This window comes from Puma concolor, chromosome C1 (genome assembly GCF_028749965.1).
Source record: "Puma concolor isolate L17-30 chromosome C1, mPumCon1.1.hap2, whole genome shotgun sequence".
NCBI lineage: Eukaryota > Metazoa > Chordata > Mammalia > Carnivora > Felidae > Puma > Puma concolor.
Genome location: NC_141674.1, coordinates 167,929,142 through 167,953,421, shown reverse-complemented (window position 1 = coordinate 167,953,421; position 24,280 = coordinate 167,929,142). Strand labels below are relative to the sequence as shown.

The following is a 24,280-nucleotide window of genomic DNA, read 5'->3' as shown; positions in this document are numbered from 1 at the left end:
ACAAATGCCTGCTATTGCCACAAAGTCTCAAATCAGTGTTTGCAGATGTTAACAAATGCTCTTCTCTCAGCCTCAATAGTTATTCTTTAAATACACTTCTATTTCCTTGGTAAAGCCTCTTTTGAGATGCTAAATTTAGCACTGCCAATCAGAAGAACAGGTGGTCCGTGACACCACCAAATAGGTCCCTCTCCCATCATGCTTTCCTAAGACAGCCAATCACCCAGGGGCCTGCCCTAGGGATGTGGGGCTGTCAGCAGATCTGGTAAATAAAAGGGCAGAGCCCAGCCCTGGCTCTTGAGCAGTCGTGCATTCCCAGCCTCGCCTCGGGTGTAGGGATTGCATAGAAAAACAAAACTGCACAGTCTTGACTGTGTAGTTTTGTTTTTAAGTTTAGAGGCTCACCGATTCATGTCGGAGATGGTCAAGAAAACCAACTCTAGATAGGACGTCGTTTCAGAAGCAACCTTGGGCTTAGTCCCACCCTTTTTGGGCACTCTTGAGAAATCAGGTGAGCAGCATCTTTACTTTTTTTTCTTCTTTTTTTTTTAACAGTAGAGTCCCTTCCTTCTTGATTTCTAGTTCCCAATTCGAATTTTTGTTCTAATGTATGAGACGTTCCGACGCAGAAGTGTTTGTCTACTTGTCGCTGTTACCGATCTGTTATTTGAATTATTTGAATTTGAATTTCAATTATTTGAATCCATTTTCTTTAAAAAGTTCAACGCTGTAGCATATCAGCACAGTCGATGATTCAAATTGTTTAGATCCACCTACTACTCTAAAAGTGTTAAAGTTGAGGTCAGAAATGGTGATAGAAATGTTTGTTTCTGTTATAGACTCTTTGTCTGTTGAGAGTGTTCAAGGTTATATTACTCAGTGATAAAGTGAGACACACCAAGAATAGCTCTGATAAAATGCATGTGGCATCAGCTACACCCTGATGACTTTTTAAGGGAATCAACTGCTGAGGTATCAGTTGCGGGACAGTGACAAAACACTTGCCTGCTGTCAGTCAACACTGGAGAGTTTATTTTGGGATCATGACATTTTAGATGCATACCTTCAGCCCCAATTACACAAAGGCCTTTCAAGAGCAAGTGCTAAAACAACAAAAGTTACCTATCCAATAGGAATAAAAGGCCAATTTAGATAAGATAATTGTAATATATTTAGAAATTTGGGGGGAAAGCTATATCATAGTTTCAGAAAAGACTCAGGATCACATTATGCATTTTAATTTAGTTCGTAAGCAAGTTATATGATATGAGCTAAATGTTGGTGTTGAGGGTAAGAAATAGTATTTTAAAGACTTAATATCTAAATACATTTTGACTTCCCATCTTTCTGGATTTAGATTACTAATTATAAATGCCTGTAAATACATTGGTATATAATACATAAATGGTGTCAAAGAATACAGCTATTTTTAGAAGATGCACTAGGTTGTAAACAGAGGAAGTTAGACACAAAAAGTTATTTGTCCTCAATGTAATATGCCATATGGAGTTCTTGGCAAAAGATCCACAAAAACTTTGGGATATTATTTGAATTTTCCAAGTGTAAATTTTATTGGCTCAGAATTCTGGTTTCATTTTCTTTTAACTAAAGAATAAAAAGTTACAGTAAGGTACAGAATTTTCTAGAAAAATTATTTTTCCATAAAGTTGTAGTGAACAGGGAATTTTGTGAAAATCGGGAATGAAGTAACTGACAATTGAATATAAGGTATTTATGCATCAGAAAATTCTTCACAATATCTCTGGAACTGATGGACAAAATACTTTCTCCCACTAAAAAAGGACCTAGCTGCAAATTTCATATTCATTTCTTTGGTTTTGAATATTCGTGTTAAGAAAGCATGGGGCTTTTAACTTCGTTTGCACTTCACATCAGCATTCCATTTTTCAGGTTTGTACCTTGTTCCTTATTAAGTACTCAAGTCAGTATTTTTCTTTCAGATCTGTATAAAAGTTGGCCTGCTCACATGAGTTTAAATGTTCCTATGCAGTTCAGCAGTAGCAACATTTATTGAGCAGTTACACTGTGAAGAAATATTAGAAATAGACTGCACTATATGCTGTCTGTGAAAGGTTTGCATAGTTAACAAGACTTTCCAGAACTTTCCAAGTAAGGAAAGAATTGCAAAGTTCAAATTTTTAGTGTTGGTGACTATTTTAAGTAGTCACCAAGATTTCCTGAAGTAATACTGCCTGAAACTATGTCAACTTTATAAATGGAGATATAGTGAGTAAAAGATATTGGGAGGAAGGAATTTTTTTTAATTATTGTCTCTCAACCATTGAACTGATGCACAGATTCATTCTATTCTTTCCACACATCTTTTATTGTTCTTCTCTACCCCCACAAATTCCAACTTTCCCTCTTTCTCTCACCTTGGTGTCCCACGTTTGGTAAGACTGAATTTCCCTCTTTGACCACTAGAGGGCACTCCTTGCTCTGCTCTCCTGAATTTTTTTCCATTTCTCTTTAGACTTCTTACTCTGTTAGCTTTTGGTCAATTCAGACAGGGGCCCATGTTCAAATTCAAGCCACAAAGGAGAAGGCCTACCCATCACTCTAGGCCCACAGACGACCTAACGAGCAATCTCTTTGAAAACGTGTGTCTCCAGGGGCGCCTGGGTGGCGTAGTCGGTTAAGCGTCCGACTTCAGCCAGGTCACGATCTCGCCGTCCGTGAGTTCGAGCCCCGCGTCGGGCTCTGGGCTGATGGCTCAGAGCCTGGAGCCTGTTTCCGATTCTGTGTCTCCCTCTCTCTCTGCCCCTCCCCCGTTCATGCTCTGTCTCTCTCTGTCCCAAAAATAAATAAACGTTGAAAAAAAAAATTAAAAAAAAAAAAAAGAAAATGTGTGTCTCTGCCATTACAAAGTAGCTCCAGAGTGGCCCTTAGCTGTGACATTCTAACTTATTTTCTGTTCCTTTTCAGAGTGCCTAAAAAGATGACCACTCAAGCACCGACGTTTAAGCAGCCGTTACAAAGCGTTGTGGTACTGGAGGGTAGTACCGCAACCTTTGAGGCTCACGTTAGTGGTAAGCTCACGCCTTCACACTTTCCTTTTGTCCATCTTCTCCCCAGTACCTTAACTTGGCTGTATGACCTGACACCAAGTTTAAGCCATGTTTCCACTTTGTAAAATTGGTCCAACTGTATGGAGGGCCATTATAAGGGTATACCGTTCACAGAGTACTGAACAAAATCTGACAATATAATGGCTTAAAAATGTTTTATTCATATTTATAATTCCACAGAGCAAAATAATTAGCATTGGATTAAAATTGCTGTCAGAATCCAGCAGCTAAGTACAACCAAATTTGGTCATTCTATATTTGGGTTCAGCTGCAGAGCCAGACTGAAAGCCAAGAACTGAAGCCCAGTAGGGGGCCAGCCATGGAGCTGTGGGGCAAGTAGCCTGGGGCTGACTGCTCTGTGCCAGACAATGGGAAATAACAATACATTGGACTTTATAAGAAGCAGAAAACTTTCAGTTTTGCACTAACTCCTAATTATTTTATTCTTGTATATTCAATCTTTATTAAGTGATTCTAGTGAATTAAAAGGTTTTCCAATCTTTTGGAAATGACAACAAAAAATAGTATATGCCACCCTGGTCTATATATTAAAGAGAAATAAACATTGACTTTAGAATTTTATTTAAAAGAAAGTTCTTCTGGTTCCCCCCCCCTTTTTCTTCTTCATAACTCATATTAGAGGTGGTTCCAAAAAATGCATGATTTCTGGGACTTACTGTCTTCTGAAAAAAAATTAGGGTAATCTACAAACTACATTGTAAATAATTTCAAAATTATTTAATCAGTATTGTCTGCAGTATCGTAACTGGTCCTATAAAATTATATGGATTGATTAAAAATCAAGCTTGATGCATCTCCATGGTGCACTATCCTCTTTTTATATTTTTTTGCTTATAATAAAGATATAAAATAAGATTTCCTTTTCCTTTCTTCTACCTTTCATTTTTTCTATTTTATGTAGCAATCTTCTTCCTAACTGGATAAGACCTTTACACTGCACAAATATCCTATAGTCATTCTTCATTTTCCATTGTGTATGCATATAGAGACCAACTCCATTCTTCTCATCACGCATGATAAACTCTGACTTTACAATAATACATTTATTTACCTTGTAACGCTCAGTAACTTTTGAACTGAGCTGAACACAATTGGCTTCAGTGGGAGTTTTGCCTGTTTATGAAGTTAGTGGGATCTTGCTTCCCCATAGCCTCTTATTCCTTCACACTCCGTGCTAATAAATTCTCAGGAAAACAGCACTGAAGATACTTGATATTCATGAATTAGGCAAATGAACTATTCCCTTGGTCATGGTGGGAGATGGGTTCATGTAAGGACAATGAAACAAATGTTCTCTTGATTTTCTCCACCTCACAGTTTAATATAAAATAAAATAAACCATGCTCTGAATTTGCCTCATGCCTTCTGAATGTACAGAATGTTACTATCCTTAAAATATCAAACCACGTACACGTGGTTCTTAGCTCCACAATTTGTGACAATTGAAGAGAATTTGCCTTCTCTACCTGCAACTCCAAGTATACATGTTGTTCTGTAAGACTAGTTTTGGCTTTGTGTCATTTATATGAGAACCCGCCTCTCTCTGCACTTTGGCGTTTTTTGCTGATTACACATTTGAAAGGCAGGAGAGTTCAAGGAGACAGTGTCCCTGCAACCACAGAGGGCGGACACGGACGGGCTTGACCTCTCGAGCTTGCTAGGCAGTGCTTTCGGACCCTTTGCTGCTTTTGCTCTTTGTTTTTGAAGAGGACAACAGTCACTTTTTATTTCAAAGTTTCCTTGGCTCTGCACTTCTATAAATCCCTTGCATGATTTTAATGCCATCCATTAAATTGCATCAGGGAGAACCTGGGACAGGGGGGCAGGAGCTGGAGATTCTAATAGTCCATGTGCCACTGCTGGCCGAGGGACCTTGGAAAAATCACTGAGCCTCTTTTGGTCTCAGTCTCCTTCCCTATTAAATGAAGGTATTGACCTCTACATGAACCCACAGACCTCCTCGTTGTCTGCAAGTTGACCCTTTCATCGTGTGGCTGTCAGGTTTTCCTCATCATTAAATGGCCTTACACTCTGGGGAGCTCATACCATTAGGACAAGATGGGGAACACAGCAGCACAGAGCAGAGGACATTGCAGAGCCCCATTCCAACATAAAGATGAATTGTATTTGTGCTCCAGGTTTCCCAGTTCCTGAGGTGAGCTGGTTTAGGGATGGCCAGGCAATTTCCACTTCCACTCTGCCCGGCGTGCAGATCTCCTTTAGCGATGGCCGCGCTAGACTGACGATCCCCGCCGTGACTAAAGCCAACAGTGGAAGATACTCCCTGAGAGCCACCAATGGATCTGGACAAGCGACTAGTACTGCTGAGCTTCTCGTGACAGGTAGGCTGGAGGGGACGCATCTGTCCTCTGCTCTGCCCCCAGGGCCTCTCCAGCACACGGGAAAGGAGGTCCAGGAAGAGCTACTGAGGGACAAGTAGATGTGGCTAAAATCTAGAGAGGGGCCCAGGAGGCTCAATTGATAGCAAAGTTGTTTGCCGTGTAAAATTCAATTTTCCTCTCAAAAGACAGCACAAAAGTGGCTGAGAACATTTCCTCTATACACATGTTAAACACTCAAGAATATATTAAGGAAATATTAAAAACCATGTTTCTGAGCAAGCGGAAAAGCTTAAAGCCTTGTTTATAAGCCTACTAAGGAAACAGGTACATCACCAAGAATTTACGCTTTAACAAGCTCCTAGATGATACTGAGGCAAGTCTTCACAGACCACCCATTTAAGAAAACTGCTCTCGACTATAAAGTTCAATAATGCTTCACTTACTTTCCATTTCTAATAATAGTACACGGTAGACATTACACAGAAAAAGGCAAATGCATGACGCAGTTACCTCGGAAAAGTTACTACTATTCTTCATGGCCTCTGTCATTTTCCTTCATCCTTTACTTCCTGGTAAGACATTAATACATGAAACATCGCCTTACTTTACACGCCAGAAACAATACCTGCATAACCAGCTATGGAACGTTATATATGATTATCCAATAAACTATACTGCCGGCATGTTCAAGTATAGGACTGTTACTGATCTAAACACAAGGTGTATCAAGAACATCGCGTGTGAACTTTAACATTTATCCAGAAAATTCAGAAATGGAAAATTCACAGGGTGACAGGTTGTTTATTACTCAAATACATGTCAAAATTAATCCCATTCTCTCTTCACATTCCTAAAAGTTTCTTTCGGTGTAATTAACCAAATAATCCCCTTTCTGTAGCCTAACTAACATTAAATCATGTCACTATTTAGATTAACATTTTAAATGCAAGTAAATATTTGGGTTATTTGAATACTAATCAATTTGGAGATAATTTAGGATTTTTAACATTAAATTAAAATTTAATGATTCTATAAGTCACGGGTACACTTATCACAGCCATTGGGATTCATTTTAATGCAACTTACTGAAATATACAGAAATTATTTTAACATGTTAATATAGTGCTAGATGTGAGGTTGAGAAGATGTGTCCAAAATATTCTCTAAAAATGTTATAATGACATCTAGGCTTTTTAAAAAAAAAAATTGTGGTGGCCTAGAACTGCCAAACTAAACAAAGCGAATACAATAAAATATGGTTGTGGGATTGCCTTCTGCCATCTTCTGGCTCCTTTTTCGCTGTCATATGCATGAGCTGGGCTCAAGGACAGTCAAGGTTGTTTGGTTCAGAGAGTCATCGCCTCATTTTGGAAACGGAGCTGTGATCGTTTAAAAATAACCTATTGGGAGCACCCTGGCTTGCAGTGCTGACTTTCCTCCCTTCCCCCTGCAGCAGAGACAGCACCACCCAACTTTGTTCAACGACTGCAGAGCATGACCGTGAGACAAGGAAGCCAAGTGCGACTCCAAGTGAGAGTGACCGGAATCCCTACACCTGTGGTGAAGTTCTACCGGGACGGAGCCGAAATCCAGAGCTCCCTTGATTTTCAAATTTCACAAGAAGGCGACCTCTACAGCTTACTGATTGCAGAAGCGTACCCCGAAGACTCCGGGACCTATTCAGTAAATGCCACCAATAGCGTTGGAAGAGCTACTTCCACTGCCGAATTACTGGTTCAAGGTGCGTGCTGCAGACTGAGTAACAGGGAGGAGAGAGTGCTGATCTAGGAGGAAGTGGAGCCAGAGGCCGTCCTGGCTCCCCTCGAAGGCTTTGGGGATCCTGAGAGCAGAAAAACAGGCTTTTCAACACGGGTGAAAAGTCTCTGAGATTCCAAGCAGGAGCTCATAATCATTGAAGCAATCTGTGTTTACTAAGCCCATTAGAAGCTAGAAAGTCTCTCAGCTGAGTCATCTGTGTTTTCAAATTGTTGACCAATAATGGATGTGAAAAAATACGGTTCTAAGTGAATTCTTACCTAATAATGAACATATTGTATTTTAAAACCTGATGTATATATTAACGCAAAATCCAAAACCTTATGCATTTTTCTCCATCAAGATACCTAGAAAATGTTACTGACTTCATAGACAGAATTAACATAATCTCTTTAGAATGGGTCGCCCTGCTAAACACCTGTCTTTCCCTTCTGACAGGTGAAGAAGTAGTACCCGCTAAAAAGACAAAGACAATTGTTTCGACTGCTCAGATTTCAGAAACAAGACAGACCCGAATTGAAAAGGTACTTTTCTATACTATCGGTTTTCAAACCGATTTCAGATTGTGGCTTCACCAACTATTCCTCCTCAACGTGGGCTTTGTTTTCTTCTTTTACAGAAGATTGAAGCCCACTTTGATGCCAGATCAATTGCAACAGTTGAGATGGTCATAGATGGTGCCGCTGGGCAACAGCTGCCACATAAAACACCTCCCAGGATCCCTCCTAAGCCAAAGTCAAGGTCTCCCACACCACCCTCCATTGCTGCCAAAGCACAGCTGGCTCGACAGCAGTCCCCATCGCCCATCAGACACTCTCCTTCCCCGGTCAGACATGTGCGGGCACCAACCCCGTCTCCTGTCAGGTAAAGCCTTTCAAAGGAGAGCAAGTCTCTATGCATTTTTGAATTAGGTTTCATCCAGCAAGAAGAGAAATAGAAGGAAGCAATAAAAAACGTAGCACGTGATAAAGGAGGTAAGCCGAAAGGTGCTGAATATGATTTTCACAAATCCTCACTGTCCACAGGTAAATTGGGAGACTTTATAAACCCCATTTCTGAATTCCTATTTGTATTCCATTTAACAAATATCTGCATTAGGGGCCAAGAGAAAGCAGCAAAATAAAAAGAGCACAGAATTTAGGGTTGGAAGCCCGATGTTCAATCAACCTGACATAGTCACTACTATATATTGACCGCTTTCTCTCAATCAGACATTTGGTTGGCATTCTATACATATTATCTCATTAAATAGTCATAGCAACCTCTACGAATTATCATTCCTAATTTTATAGTTAGGCAAGTTGAGTGGAGCCAAAGAAATTAAATAATTTGCCTAAGGTCTTAGTCATACCATTTATAAATTAAAGAAAATCACGACAAGAAAGATCTCAAGGTGTGTTGTGAAGATCCAGTGAGATAATTAAAGGTTCCTTGTAAATAGAAAATAATTATACAAATGTTCTTATGCTCTGGTAATAAGTAAAGCCTTCTAAATATTGTGCATATGTTTATGTCATTTTATGTGGAAAATAAAATGGGTTTCTATGCTTAGTTAATATGGAGGTATTTTAGAAAGTGAGCATGTATCATCAGGGCTCAGAAATTATATAATCAAGTGTAAATTATCCATGACAAATTTGAAACTTTGGAACTTGGCTTAACCTGAAGTTTTTAATATGATGATCAGAAAAATGTACACAGTTTGGAGTGAATTAGAAGAGTGTTCTTAGCCAATTTATATGATTTAAAATTTTTTTTCATATTTATTTATTTATTTTGAGAGAGACAGAGCATGAGCAGGGGAGGGGCAGAGAGAGAGAGACAGAGAGAGAGAGAGAAAGAGAATCCCAAGCAGGCTCCATGCTGTCAGCACAGAGCTCAAACTCACCAACCGTAAGATCATGACCTGAGCCAAAACTGAGTTGGGCACTTAACCAACTGAGCCACCTAGACACCCCTATTACTTTTTTTAATGTAGAGAAAACTCCCCTGCCAAGGAAAATAGCTAGATAGCTGACCTAAAAATTTTCAAACTTATTTGAGTTACTGAAATCAAAACAGTATGGTATTGGTAGGTGAATAGAAAACATATTAGGGAAGCAAAACAAAAGATCTAGAAATAGATTCAAGTATCTGGAAATTCCATTTTTAATCAAACTGACTTTTCAGGTCAGTGGGGGAAAGGGTATTTTACTTGATAAAGAGTGCTGGCCTGGGGCGCCTAGGTGGCGCAGTTGGTTAAGCGTCCGACTTCAGCTCAGGTCACGATCTCGCGGTCCGTGAGTTAGAGCCCCACGTCGGGCTCTGGGCTGATGGCTCAGAGCCTGGAGCCTGCTTCGGATTCTGTGTCTCCCTCTCTCTCTGACCCTCCCCCGTTCATGCTCTGTCTCTCTCTGTCTCAAAAATAAATAAATGTTAAAAAAAAAAATTAAAAAAAAAAAGAGTGCTGGCCTGATTAGCCATCCATTTGGAAGAAAACAAATATTAATCTCTACCTCAAACCATGTACAAAATAAATCTCAGCCTGACTAAAAAGCTAAATTAAAAAATAAAAACTAAAAAAAATGAGAGAATTTGGGGAAACATTTGTAGGGGAGAGCTTTTAAAAATAGATTTAGAGATTCAATTACACAAAAATAAAAAGGTATGTATGGCAAAAGTAAGGTCATTGCTAAGCCAAGCAGTGCATTTGCGAAAATATTTTAGAAGTGCCTCTTCCTCAAGATATTTCATTGCCTCTGCCAAAAAAGTATTGTATCAAATATACTATAGCTACAATATGAATGGTACAAGCCAGAAACAGTGCATAACTTAAACAACTATATATGTTGATGCTCGATAAGACCCCATATAGAAGCAAAATGCAAGCAGTAGATCTGGGGGGGGCATGTTTGCAATACGACAAATGACTAAGTACCAAATGCATTAAAGAGCTTCCACAAATTATTTTTTTAAGTTTATTTATTTTGAGAGAAAGTGTGAGTGGGGGAGGGGCAGAGAAAGAGGGAGAGAATCCCCAGCAGGCTCCACACTGACAGTGCGGACTCGACGCTGGAACCCATGAACGGTGAGGTCATGACCTCAGCCAAAGTTGGACCCTTAACTGACTGAGCCACCCAGGCACCCTCCCCACAAATTTATTTTTAAAGGAAATAAATAAGCAACACAAATGGGAAAAAATGAACAGAAGGCAAGCATTTCACACAGGAGACAATGTACATGTCCAACAAATATATGAAAAATGCTAGATATTTTCCAAATTTTATTATATTGGCCACTTTGAAAATTAATGGTTCTGACAAACACTAATATGAAGCCTTGAACAAAAAGCTGAGTTTTAAAAACATGTCTGGCTATCAAATAAATAAAGTGTTCTGTCTCAGGCTAGCTCTGAGTTTGCACACCATGAAATCACAAGACAGGCCAAATGTGAATATCTGGGGGAGATAACAACCTCACTATATTTTTAATCCAAGCCTAAGGGTCATTGAAAATTACAGAGCTTTCCTGATTCCATGGAGCGTTTTGACTGTCTTAGCAGTTCTGGCAGTTCATTAATAACAATCCCCATTACTTGGTCCCTGAAATTTGCTTTCAAATAAGAAATAAAAATAGCAATTTGTGGAGCAAATAATGGTTATCCAAGATAGACTCCTTCCTAAAATGCCTAATGGTTTAATCTTGATTTTTGTCGTAGAGTAAGGCAAACATATTTTGTTGAATAAGGTACACGTATCTAGCTGTGACCAGGTGATGACTTTTTATTGTAAGAGCAAAAATAAGCACTTTCCTATAATGACACAAATTACATTGATTTTCCACAGTTATGGGCTTACCTGCAGCCTGCTGCTAATCACTCAAGTCTTGCTAATCATGTCTTTAACTCTTTTTGAAATAAGCCCACTTTATGGTGAACAGCAAGAGTAAGGCACAGGTTGAAACTTGGAAGTACAGGTCACTTTGCTTTTCATCAGTTGGTGTAGACCCTACATTATTCTAAACTGGTCTTTGTTATATTTCTAAGGCAGTCACTTTTAAAATAGGGACATGTCCCCCTGGGTTTCCCTTTAGTTGATTACAATTTCATTTATAAAATGTAAATTGATTTTCACCAAGAAAAACCCTTCCTCAAGAAAATGACTAAACATTTCTTCATGAAACTGTTTAATATTTTAGTGTACTATTAAGTTACTCTGTAATTTAGAGCAGATATCAGCTGTATCTTCAACCTTAATTAGAATAGTCATTTCATTTAATGCCAGAGAGCGTTTCTAAACATTTTTCTATGGGCAGTAATTATAATTCAATGATAAGGCAATGCTGCCACCTAGAGGGAAAAATTAAGAATTGATCAAGAATTAAATTATGAAAACTATCTTAAAATAATTGGTCAACCCCTAGAATTACTGCTGAAGACCAGGGACTGTCTTTTTTGGCCGTAAATGCCAGGATTTACACCTAGATTCTTCAAATGATGCTATTGCACTTTGGATATACACACACACAAAAAAAAAAAACAATGAAAACTATTTTGGAAGAAGCACTTTATCAATTTAATAATAATAATAATAATAATAACAACAACAACGCAGTGGGATCCTTGGATTTCAAAAGGGCCAGTTACCACAGTAGCTACATGGATGTTAAAAGAAGTCCAGAGTCCAACAAAATGAACCTGAAGGTAAACACAGAGAAAATTAAGAAGAGCAGTTCACAACACGTTTTGACCAGAATGGCAGTTTTCAAAGTGCATTGCACAGCCTACACCCTAAAAAGCTCTGTAAAGCCGAGTACCAAGAATGCTTCCTCCTGGCCTGGAGCTTCACAGAGTCTGTGGGCATGTGAAAGCCATGAGAAATCAGCAGGACAGGAAAAAAGGTGCAACGTATTTAGCCTAGAATTAATTGCACAAGCATTTTGATTACAGACACCTTTCTTTGTTCAACACCTGTCTGACATGCCCTCACTCACCAGAATTCAGAGTGCAAAGAAATTGAGAGCTATGATTACCATATTCACCATGTCCTTTCTTTGGCTGTCTTTCAAGACCTCCTGCTGCAGTGACTTTTTTTAAATGGTGAGAAGGTGGGGCAGGGCACAGAATTCTTTAGCTTAGAATTCAGTCTGATTCTCTTACAGAGTTACAGAAGATAAGATTAAGGCTTACTGAGATTTAAAACACATTACTTTCAATCAAGTACATTGTTAGCCTCTGAATCGGTTATTGAAGCACAGGTTTTTAAACTCTGCCTTAAACACTTCCAGATTTTCCTTCCATTATTCAAATCTGATGACCCGAGGAGGAGTTCTCCGTCTTGGCATTCTTGACCTCTGCCGTTGGGTTTTCAGGTCCGTGTCTCCGGCCGGGAGGATCTCCACGTCTCCCATCCGATCTGTTAAGTCTCCATTACTCATGCGGAAGACTCCAACACCCAGCATGGCCACAGGCCCCGAAGTGCCTCCCCCTTGGAAGCAAGAGGGCTATGTGGCTTCGTCCGAGGCTGAGATGAGAGAAACCACGGTGACGAGCGCCACCCAGATCAGAACAGAAGAGAGATGGGAAGGGAGATACGGGATCCAGGAGCAAGTGACCATCAGCGGAGGAGCGGGAGCTGCTGCCGGCGTGTCGGCCAGTGCTGCGTTCGCGGCCGGGGCTGTGGCTACTGGTGCTGCAGAGGTACTGTCAGAGCTGTCCTGTTTCCTTTCACAGCTGCTTTCTCCAGCCACAACCCTGCTACGAAGCCCCGTCTCTGGAGGTTGGAGGGGAAATGCATATGCACGTGGGAACATAACAGAAACTGAAGACCAAATCTGGCTCGTGCTTTGTGAAATCATTTTTAATGGGGATGAAGGCTCTAATCTGTCAGGTTTTTATAAAATACGGGGTTTAACGGTACACGCCCTATATCTCTTGGCAATGACAAATGCTTGTCCCGTGAATGCTTTACTAGAGCAGCTCATTTCCATTGCACTCTTGTATTTGCTGCTGGGCGTGTCATTTTAAAAAGGGACTTGGTCATTTCCAATCCAGGTGAAACAAGAAACTGACAAAAGTGCAGCTGTTGCGACCGTCGTTGCTGCTGTTGATATGGCCAGAGTGAGAGAACCAGTCATCAGCGCTGTAGAGCAGACTGCTCAGAGGACAACCACGACTGCCACGCACATCCAACCTGCTCAAGAACAGGTATGCATGTGGCCAGCCAGAACGAGCTTTGCATGCAGCGATCCCATGGCAAACCAGTGCTCTAGTCATTTTGAGGACAGCCCTGAGCCCAATGTGGCCCGGGTTTCTAGGACACTCTGAGCAACGGATGGCCTGAGATACCCAGGGTGTTCAAGAGAGAAGTTACCTGATGTACCTGGTCCATGTCCGGCAGGAAAACACACAGGAGTTAGCCATCAGAGAGTTAGTACAGGAGGCCAGAGAAGGAATTCAAAGTATCAAAGTGGTCCTGGGTCAAGACAGGCAAAGCGTGGCCCAAAAAGTCAGCCAAACAAAGAGGTGTGCGCATTCATTTCTCTAGTTCTAGACCCGTCAATCCAGAGTTCAGCTGCAGAGCCAGGCACAGAAACCACTATTGCAGGGCAAACATTACCTTTCTCTAAGCCTCCCCAAGAGACCTTTGCTTTTACTTACCTCAAATGTGACATGTGATTCATGGCTGAAAAGTGTTATAAATCGAGGATAATTTCCCACCTCCTATTTGAATAGATTTTTTTTGATATAGTTTAAAATCACTCTAGCTTTCCTCCTTATCCTCTCTTGTGTGACGTTTATGTCTTTATCCTGATTTATTATGGTAAGCTTTTATACAAGGTGCATGAAACTATTTCCTTCCTTTCTCTTCTGAAACTCAGATTAAAAAGGAGGCAGAGAAGAAGACTGCTGTAACTAAGGTAGTAGTGGCTGCCGATAAAGCCAAGGAGCAAGAATTAAAATCAAGAACCAGAGAAGTAATTACGACAAAACAAGAGCAGGTGCACGTAACTCATGAACAGGTGAAAATACATTTTTTTTAAAAAAACAATTGGTAAGGCTTTCGGCCAGTGGAGCCAGCTGGGTGGTTTGAGAAGATGACTTTTTTTTTCCTTTAAAGCTTATTTATTCATTTATTTTGAGAAAGAGAGAGACAGCATGAGTAGGGAAGGGCAGAGAGAGAGAGAGAGAGAGAGAGAGAGAGAGAGAGAGAGAGAGAGAGAGAGAACATCAAGCAGGTTCCACATTGTCAGCACAGAGCCCTATGCAGGGCTGGAACTCACAAACTGTGAGCTCATGACCCAAGCTGAAATCAAGAGTCAGACACTTAATCAGCTGAGCCACCTGGGCACCTTGTGAAGATGAACTTTCACGTCTCCTTTAAACCCTGAGATCCTGAACGTCAGGGATAATGTCTGAGAATGGCAAAGAGGCAAAAGGGGAAAACTGCTTCCCCGCTCCCACACACATACCTTAGGCATCCAGATCCAAACAGCCTCCTTTGGAAGGTTAAGGATTTGGAAAACATCTTGCCCGAGATATGTGTAAAACTTTCTCCCTGTAATGTCTCAGTTTTAGAAAAGTAAGTCTTGCTATATTCCAAACCATCATAATTAAGAAAGTTTTCAAAGCAAAAATAACATATGAATGCAGATTATAAATTGTCCATACTTGATTTCTCATATATAAAATAAAAGGGTCGGACAAATTCTAAGGCCTTTCATTCTAATATCCTATTCTTTAAGATCAACCTTTAGATGACAGAAGTGGCATAGAATAGTATTGCCATATATCCATTAGTAAAAATTGAAAGTCTTTTCAAAGAAGACAATTCTCCAATTCAGATAATGGTGTTGAAGTCAACCTTTTTTCCCCTGAGCAGCATAAATTATGGTTGAGGCAGAGAAGGAGTGTGGTCCTATTAAGGCAAATGAGATAATGTATTTAGTGATTGGTCCAGAAAAAGAAGATTTTACCCCTTTCTTCAAATTTCTATTTTGTTCTATTTAATAAACATTATGTCACTTCCATTCGAGATCAGGAGACAATAAGTGTTTGTTCTGATCATTGATTTCAGATAAGAAAAGAAACTGAAAAAGCGTTTGTACCAAAAGTAGTAATTTCTACAACCAAAGCCAAAGAACAAGAAACTAGAGTAACTGGACAAATTACTACAAAGCAAGAACAAAAACAAGTAACTCAAGAAACAGTAAGTCCAGTTTTGTCATTACATTGTAATTCATGGACAAATAATGCATTCTAGCCAGCTGCCTGTGCCCTATGACCAGAAACTCTAAATGGAGGAGTCCTGTGTGTGTATTTCTTTTTGTTGTTTCTCTGTCTAGTACGGAAACTCTTTCATGATGGAAATTCTGTTTTCATTGCAGTTTTTCACTCAATTGATCCATTTTGGGGAGATTGTCTATTAGAACAGTTTGGGGGTACATCTATGACATTTCTAGGGCATAACTATTTATTTACTTATTTGAAATGTTTATTTTTTGAGAGAGAGAGAGAGAGAGTTCAAATGGGGAGGGACAGAGAGAGAAGGGGACAGAAGATCTAAAGCAGGCTCCGTGCTGACAGCAGCAAACCTGATGCGGATGCGGGGCTCAAATTCACAAACCATGAGATTATGACTTGAGCCAAAGTCTGATGCTTAACCAACCAAGTCACCCAGGCATCCCTCTGGCGCATATTTAAGCGTAAGATAGATATCACCCCAATCAAGTTACCCCCAGTACAGTTTTTTAATGCATAGCCTGAGCCCTCAGTCGCTTAGGTTGTAAGACATGTTGTGTACACACACACACACCAGCCACGAACACTCCCATGTAAATATCAAGGGAGAGTGAGGAAATGTTGGACATCAGGGTTGACTGGTACTTCTTCAAGAAAATGCTTTAAAGCGTTTGCTGCTTTTGTGCCATACAGCCACGTGAGAACAGCCTGTGTCACTAAAGTCCACATTTCTCCCACATGTGACATCAAACCTTAACGTGTCAGGAAAGAAGCATCTATTTTCAATTCTTTCATGTTCAGGAGGGTGCCTGCACTCACCTATCTTGATCTCAAGTTCTTTGCTGATCCCAGAGCTACTTTTTACAAAGGTCTAGCTGAGAACATTATACACTTTGGAGGCTGGCCAGAGGCTATTGAATGAATTTCCATCCCCTTATAGTGAGTGAGAGACTTTGAATGCCCAAGAACTCTACTTGGCACAATCAAGAGCATAGCAATGCCTGTTGCCATTGCGATGCCACTTACTGGCAAGTTCAGCCTGACCATAGTTTTCCAGCCATTTGCTCGTGGCCACTCATTGGGTGTCCTAGAGTGTCAACATGTCTCAGAGATGAGAACTTTTCAGTTTCTAGGACAATCTGCTAAGGAGCAGGTGGGCAGAAAAGAAGCCTATAGACTATTTTTCAGGAAAACAAAAGTCTGTGTTTTAAACCATTAAGTGTTGGCTCTTAAAATGGAAATGTGATTCTTTCTCAGCGCTAAACATTTTGTATTCTTCTGATGTTGCGAGGGTATCTTGCCATTTCTTTTGTGCCTGTTGAAACTCAAACCCTTATTTTACTCTGAAAATCAGATAAAACAGAAAGCTGTGACAGCTGCCGCATCCATGGTGGTAGTTGCCACTGCAGAGTCCACAAAACTAGAAACAATCCTGGGAGCTCAAGAAGAAGTTGCCACACAACATGATCAAATGCACATGACTCATGAAAAGGTGATGACTTCCTGCTGGTGTGAAATTCACTCTTCATCACTTCATGTGCAGGCTGCCTCCATTGTCATCATGGGTCCTAATCATCACTTTTTCACCCCCTCTGTTTATAGCTCAAATAGAAAACTCCCTCAGAATCCGTCACAAACCCTTTGCCACCTCTCCAGCTTTCACTGCCACTTTTCATTCCTAACTTTCAAACTTTCTTGGGGTTGTTACTAACATGATATGATATGATATGATAGTTCACTTTAATATCTTCCTATTGCCGTAGATTCCAGTTTTCAAGTCAATTGATAAAATGTAAAAGTATGTGTTGCTTTTGACTCTAATGGAATTTCTCGTGGATTATAGTAAGACAAATGTGGGAAAGAGAAATGCATCCTTTATTCTTTTGTTGCTGATCACAAGTTTTTCTTTTAGACTGCACTCATTTTGATATTGTTATGTAATAAAACAGTAAGGAAGATCAAAGTAACTCACATTATGTGTTTAAGCATGATGAAAATGTCCGGGAACAGGAAGACATTTGCTTCCTTTCTCAGTTTTGACTTCAGGTTCTTTTATTAGAGTCTGTATGAAATTTAATGACCATTTTCTCACCTTTCTTTTTATCATATGACCAGATAATGAAAGAAACTAGGAAAACAGTGGTGCCTAAAGTCATAGTTGCCACACCCAAAATCAAAGAACAAGATGTAGTTTCAAGAACTAGAGAAGGCATCACTACCAAAAGAGAGCAAGTTCAAATAACTCAGGAAAAGGTGAATACAGATATTTGAGATGGGAAAAATTTATCTTTAAACTAATTTCTAGTAAACCATTAACTACGATGTTCTATGAATTGGTAGTCTGTATTTTCCTTTCTGAATCCCAGACTAAAAGCAAAATGGTAAATGTGTGACTGCTTACCATTAATTTTATCTGTACATTTGATTTTCATCCATCTGTAACATTGATAACTCATTTTATTCCACCATTATTCTTTGCATGAAAGTTAGCATTTTTAGCCTGATTCTTAAAAAGCAATATATAGAATCAAATGGAGATATTTTTGTGGGTTTTTTTATTTAACATTTCTAAGTTTTGTGACTCCCAGTCCATATATGCAAACATTGTCAAGTAACTTCTTTTGTGTAGTTAACCCCGAATAACTTCATCTTGCATCCCCACTAGGAGGGGGGGAAGGGTCATACCATGTGTGTGTCTAAAGCCCTGTGCAATTGACACTTTGATTTTACTGTAATAATCAGATGAGAAAGGAAGCTGAGAAAACTGCCTTATCTACAATAGCAGTTGCTACTGGTAAAGCCCACGAACAAGAAACAATACTGAGAACTAGAGAAGGAGTGGCCAGTAGACAAGAACAAATCCAAGTTACTCATGGAAAGGTGACGCTTTCTATTCCAAGTGTGAAGTCCCCTCTTTGATAATACATTAATACCCAATCTCAAGAATTTCTTCTGTATGAGACACTATTAACCGAATTCATTGTTTAGATGATTAAACAATTGGAAACTAAAAAACCAAATTATTATTGTTAATATTACTACATATTCCTATCCCACTGATCTCCTCACTATTATTTTCCATGTTTTTTATTATTAACATCTATAAGTTCTCTGGAAGTTGATTAAAATTGCATGCAGGCTGATTTTAAGATATCCTGTGAATATTAAAAAAGTAGGAGTAAGTGATGAATCTTACTTACTGTCATGAATATGTGTGGTTTGAGGGGTCGTGAATTCAATATATTACTTCGTAAAGTATGGACTTATTTCAGGAAATCACCCATCAGTTTTTTCAGGTGAAAGGTTATCTTTTTTCTTTCTGTAAATACCAGATGAGAAAATTATAAAGCCCGCCATACTACTGCTAATGCTGACAAGATGCAGTATCAAGTCTAGAGAAGGAATCCTCCAACTAGAATGCACATTAGCCATGAAAAACTTTATTTGTAGCATTTATTTGTAGTTATGAATCTCCATGAATTAACCAACTTCCTATGATTCTGTCATTTACCCCAAATAAGCTATTTACCTAATTTTATTCCTTGTTGTCAATATAGTATTTGGAAATGAGCAACTCAATTTCTTTAGTGTCATGGCTGAGTCCTGTCTATATTTCTCTCAGTGTTGTTTTCTGTCTCTACATTTTTGGGTTTTCTCCTAAGGCATGAGTGAAGGTCAACTTTCCAAACACTTAACCAAGTAGGATATTGACTGGCATATCAGCCTTTCAGAAATCTCATTGGTAACGGAGATTCTAATACGTAACATACTTCATGAGAGATTGTATTTAAATTTTTGTTTGTTCTGAATCACATAAATTTGACTGTCTTATTTTTGTTGTTAAAAATTAGCTAAGAATGGAAGCTGAGAAAATATCTGTACCCAAAGTAGTAGTTACCACTGCAAAATCTACTGAACCAGCCACACTGCCAAGGACTAGAGAAGGATTTGCTATTAAGCAAGAACAAATCCATCTTTTTCATGAGGAGATGAAAACTGATGCTGTGGAGGTGAAAAGCATTGCTTCATCCCATTTTATCACCAGCACCCATAACTTTTCATCCAGCATGAGTCGTTGTGTTCCTAGTGTTTCATTTAATCGCTGAAGTGGTCAATAAACATTAGAGCTGATTAGACCCTGTCCAGTTCCTCCAGTGCAACAGTTAGCATTTCTAGATATGAAGAGCCAGATTAGGTAACACTCTGCTTTGCTTTGCCTAAATTAGTTCTCAGTGTTTAACTGGTCTGAATTGGGGTCTCCTACTCCAGTTCTTCTTCCTGCTGATCTAGGTTCCAAAAATATGAGAGAGATTAGAGTCCACTAAGAAGTAAAAGTGGTACCAGTGTAGAGGACAAGTAAATTGAACCAAAGTAAACACGCCTGTGGTTGTCTATGAAACAATAGCTGTATATGGACTTGATATGCATTAACTCAGGGAAAAATACATAGATGCTCCCCCAATTTGAAATATCCTACCCATAATCAAGATTCTTTTTTTTTTTTTTTTTTTTGCATAAGTTTTAAATTCAGAACAAGATTTGCATATTTGTACATTTTGGTCGGCAAATGATCATTTCTTTGAGCCTGAGTTTTCTCATTGTTAAAATAAAACTAAAACTCAACCTGATTACCTCATAGACTGGTTGAAAGATTCAAATGAGATATAATATAAACGTCACTTTACAAAGTGATCTATCTTAAATGTGTGTACACACACATATGTAGAATGGCATATCAGACTTCATATACATTGAAAGTGTATATATACTTAAGATACCACTTTATAGAATTATTACATTTACATTATATCTCATTTGAATCTTTAGTCTACATTAAATATACATGATAGATGTTAAATATATTTCTGTTATCTGTCAGAGACAGATAACATTTTGAAGCATCTATAAAATTAAAATCAACTAATGGCCTATGTTTTAAAAAAGAAGGCCAGATGAAAACACACCTAAGCCTCACGTATATTTTACAGCTTCTTCTAAGATGCAATGGTAAAGTGAAAATGGCGTTTGCAATCCTTCAAGGCAGATGAGGGTGTTTGTGGCTTACTGGAAGGAGGCACTGAATGAAGCCCTTGATCGCTAAAGGCCCAATTTCATCTCAGAAAAAAAAAAACCCTCATTTCTATCTTAAATGATTGAGAGAACAATTTTAACAGATACACAGGTAGCATCCTTGAAGAACATTTCAGCTGTGATCTGGATTCTTTTCACGGCAGCAGAAAAGAAAAATGGACATTAATAAACTATTCCAGCATTACTTTTAAAGAGCAGTGATGGACACAGCGATGTGATTTTTAGGATTTGCTATTTCCAAGCATTGCATAGACTCCTAATTTGTAAGGCATATCAGCTAGTTTTCTTTCTTTAAAAGAGAAACACCTCTGCAGACTGTTTTCATTTATGTTAATCAGATTCATGGAAATGAGAAAACAACATTTCTGGTTTTTTCTGCACTTATCTCCCAGTCATAACCAAAGCAAATTGAACTTTACTGCAAAAGGTGGTTCTCTTGAATCCAAATATGATTAACACTTTCATTTTAATCACAGTCTCTTCACTTGTGTTTTTTAAGAAAGATATTTCCTAATAGATTAAAAATTCTTATCCCTAGGGAATCATAAGAAAATTAATATGCTCCCTATGTTCCATGAGCTTTCATATTATCTCAGATTTGCACGCAATCATACAACTCTGTAGCAACTGATTTTTCTGGATGGGTCTATGATGGTTTTGAGTGTATTTTTATCATTACTGTCTTTGCAACAACACTAGACTAAATGATTGACAGGCTAATAAAAATAATCAATGAAGATAACCATCCCCCAAATTCTGATTTCCCAAGTGCTAATTAACTGCCTCAGACAAAATCCTAGAAAAACTCAAAATCTCCTTACTATTTTGTATCCATACTGTGTTGTCCCATGTGGTGTCTGTGTGATTTAATGTCTTGTCTAATTAAACAGGTGTATATACAGTGTATCTAACTAGATGTCCATTACATTATAATAATCAATGAAATAAGTTCCTAAATGCATCTGCGAGTTACATTTCTGGATACATTAACAGCCATATAACACAGGTGCCATCTGCCTACCACACCTTTAGGCATTTGTCTGTTCCTAATGACCATCCTTGGAGAACATGTCCCAGCTTGACTTGGTGTTACTGTGTATTAATTCCGGAAACCTTGTCTCCAGGTGGACGTTGGGAAAAAGGCGGAAGCTGTAGCAACGGTTGTTGCTGCGGTGGACCAGGCCCGTGTCAGAGAGCCCAGGGAGCCTGAGCGTCCTAAAGAATCGTACGCTCAGCAGACCACTTTGGAGTATGGCTATAAGGAGCACATTTCCGCCAAAAAGGTTGCTGAGCGTCCCCAGCGTCCAGCCTCGGAACCCCACGTTGTCCCTAAAGCAGTCAAGCCTAGAGTGATCCAAGCTCCTTCTGAGACTCATATCACAACTACTGATCAAATGGGAATGCACATTTCATCACAGGTGAGTCTGTACCCCTAGATTTTTACCCTATTTATGGGAAAGCAATTTTAACTGCTGTGGTCGTCTGGTGGACAGTGGTGTCACTGAGTCTCATTTCAATGCAGATCAAGAAAACTACAGATCTAACAACTGAAAGATTAGTCCATGTGGATAAACGCCCCCGCACAGCAAGCCCTCACTTTACTGTTTCAAAAATTTCTGTTCCTAAGACGGAACACGGATATGAGGTAAGAAGTTAAAGAGCATGCCAAAGAAATGTCTGGCTCAGAGGTGCCGTACGTACCTAATGTGCGATGTACAGTATCTTTGGTGGAGGCCAGTGTGGGCCTCTTGCTGGTGATGTCTGTTTGCGTTCATAAGAGACTCTCAAGCCCCTGGAGTTTGGCTTCTGAAACTTGCCGAGCAGGGTGAGCACAAAGTAGCCGAGGTGGTTATCCCATACCTCTGAGAAGACACAAATCTGTACAGGCTTCTCTCGGTTTCACATTTTGTAAAAGATGGCGCATTGTACAGTTTCATTTTCCTTATGCTGTGAAACATTTCACAGTAACTTAGCTGTGAATGTGTATCAATATAAAAATCAGACATTGAGAAATCCTATATTCAATATAACAGTCACTGAGAAATCATATGTCCACATACATAACATAACAAGATGGAGAGAGGTAGGATTGTGTGGTAGTGGGGGTGGATTGTGGAATCAATCACACAGTCTTGGATTCATGTCCTAGCTCTGCTCCTATTAGTTCTGTCATCGGGGGCAAGTTAATGCATGCAAAAATGGTAGCAAGTTGACAGCACATAATAACCCTTAATATTAGTCTCTGTTCCTCTTATGCACATCTAAGATGTAGAATGCAAATCTTATGTGCCTTCACAGCATTTTAAAGTCTGTTTAATACCTATATTTGGAATAGCCCCAAATCACTATTGAAATCAGATGACCATAGACAGTGACAGAATAAAAAGAGTGAGATAGCCTTTCAAATATTTTTGTAATGTCTCTGTTTTTACCTTCCACACAGATCTGAAGCTGAAACTTTACAATTTTAAACTATTGTCAAGTAGTTCTTAGGAATTTACCAAATATTTTAATAATTTCCTGATTCTGAATTTCCCACTGTAGTATTTTCAGGATGGTTAAGTGAAAATTCATCACTGAACTTTAGAAGCTCCATTGTCCCTTTATGATGAGAGAATAAAATAAGGAGCTCTAAATACAACTCTCTAAGAAAAATATTTTCCATTTTTTTACTGTTTATTTTATTTTTGAGAGAGAGAGTATGAGGGGGGTGGGGGAGGGGCAGAGAGAGAGAGGGAGACACAGAATCTGAAGCAGGATCCAAGCTCTGAGCTGTCAGCACAGAGCCCAAAACGGGGCTCAAACTCACTAACCGCGAGATCATGACCTGAGCCGAAGTCGGATGCTTAACCAACTGAGCCACCCAGGCGCCCCAAGAAAAATATTTCCAAATGTATTTTATAAACTGGCAGGAATGACAATGAGCTTTATAACCAGCTCATCCCTAAGTGACTTCCCATTAACTGTAAAAGTGAGAATGAGAGCATTGAAAGACAGACCATATAGAACATAGACTCCTACCCACCACAGAATGAGTGATAGTAGCCACGTACTTCTGAACCGTGACACAGATTGTTCCCTTTGCATTTAGGCATCGATAGCCGGTAGCGCTATCGCCACATTACAGAAAGAGTTGTCAGCCACGTCTTCTGCTCAGAAGATCACCAAGTCGGTGAAGGCACCCACTGTGAAGCCTGCCGAGGCGAGAGTGAGAGCAGAACCCACCCCCTCTCCGCAGTTCCCTTTCGCCGACACGCCAGACACTTACAAGAGTCAAGCTGGTGTCGAAGTGAAAAAGGAGGTAGGGGTGAGCATCACTGGTGGCGCAGTCCATGAAGAGCGCTTCAAAGTACTGCATGAGCGTGAAGCCAAGGTCAGTCACTGGATCACACACTTTCTCTTGACCCATTCCTCTTGAGCAGGGTCGGGCACACGGCCAGTTTGTGCTACAGTAGTACTCAGCCAGGCATCCTACCTTTCCTTTACTGTGCTCCAACTTAATTTTATTGAGTCTGGTGTGGGTCAGAGTTCTTTTTCCTCAAATTATTTTTATAATTTTGCATGGGTTAAGAGTTGATGAGATTGCCCCTTATGCCATGGGCATTTTTGTAACGTCCTTTGTAAAATTTGTAGGTAACAGAAACAGCAAGAGTACCTGCACCTGTTGAAATCCCTGTTACTCCACCAACTTTGGTCTCGGTGAGTGATGAAATTGATTGTGTTGGACCATACACATATCTGGT

At 39.5% G+C, this 24,280-nt stretch overlaps 1 protein-coding gene across 50 annotated transcripts in view; it reads left to right on the top strand.

The window, feature by feature from the left end:
• Window positions 1–289: 289 nt before the first annotated feature.
• The window catches only part of TTN (titin), a 277,493-nt gene continuing 253,502 nt past the window's right edge, over window positions 290–24,280 (top strand). For 42 of the 50 annotated variants that reach the window (XM_086719048.1, XM_086719025.1, XM_086719011.1 and 39 more), the window contains exons 1-18: window positions 290–511; window positions 2,947–3,050; window positions 5,249–5,452; window positions 6,906–7,193; window positions 7,667–7,752; window positions 7,848–8,092; window positions 12,578–12,905; window positions 13,260–13,412; window positions 14,087–14,227; window positions 15,283–15,414; window positions 16,801–16,938; window positions 17,562–17,699; window positions 18,189–18,326; window positions 19,298–19,456; window positions 21,662–21,955; window positions 22,060–22,182; window positions 23,629–23,910; window positions 24,171–24,236. In XM_086719048.1, the coding sequence (XP_086575174.1) occupies window positions 2,960–3,050; window positions 5,249–5,452; window positions 6,906–7,193; window positions 7,667–7,752; window positions 7,848–8,092; window positions 12,578–12,905; window positions 13,260–13,412; window positions 14,087–14,227; window positions 15,283–15,414; window positions 16,801–16,938; window positions 17,562–17,699; window positions 18,189–18,326; window positions 19,298–19,456; window positions 21,662–21,955; window positions 22,060–22,182; window positions 23,629–23,910; window positions 24,171–24,236 (3,006 nt within the window). In that variant the 5' untranslated portion in view covers window positions 290–511; window positions 2,947–2,959. The remainder of the gene's footprint in view (window positions 512–2,946; window positions 3,051–5,248; window positions 5,453–6,905; window positions 7,194–7,666; window positions 7,753–7,847; window positions 8,093–12,577; window positions 12,906–13,259; window positions 13,413–14,086; window positions 14,228–15,282; window positions 15,415–16,800; window positions 16,939–17,561; window positions 17,700–18,188; window positions 18,327–19,297; window positions 19,457–21,661; window positions 21,956–22,059; window positions 22,183–23,628; window positions 23,911–24,170; window positions 24,237–24,280) is intronic. The other 8 variants (XM_086719012.1, XM_025933758.2, XM_086719047.1 and 5 more) reach the window with 7 other exon arrangements.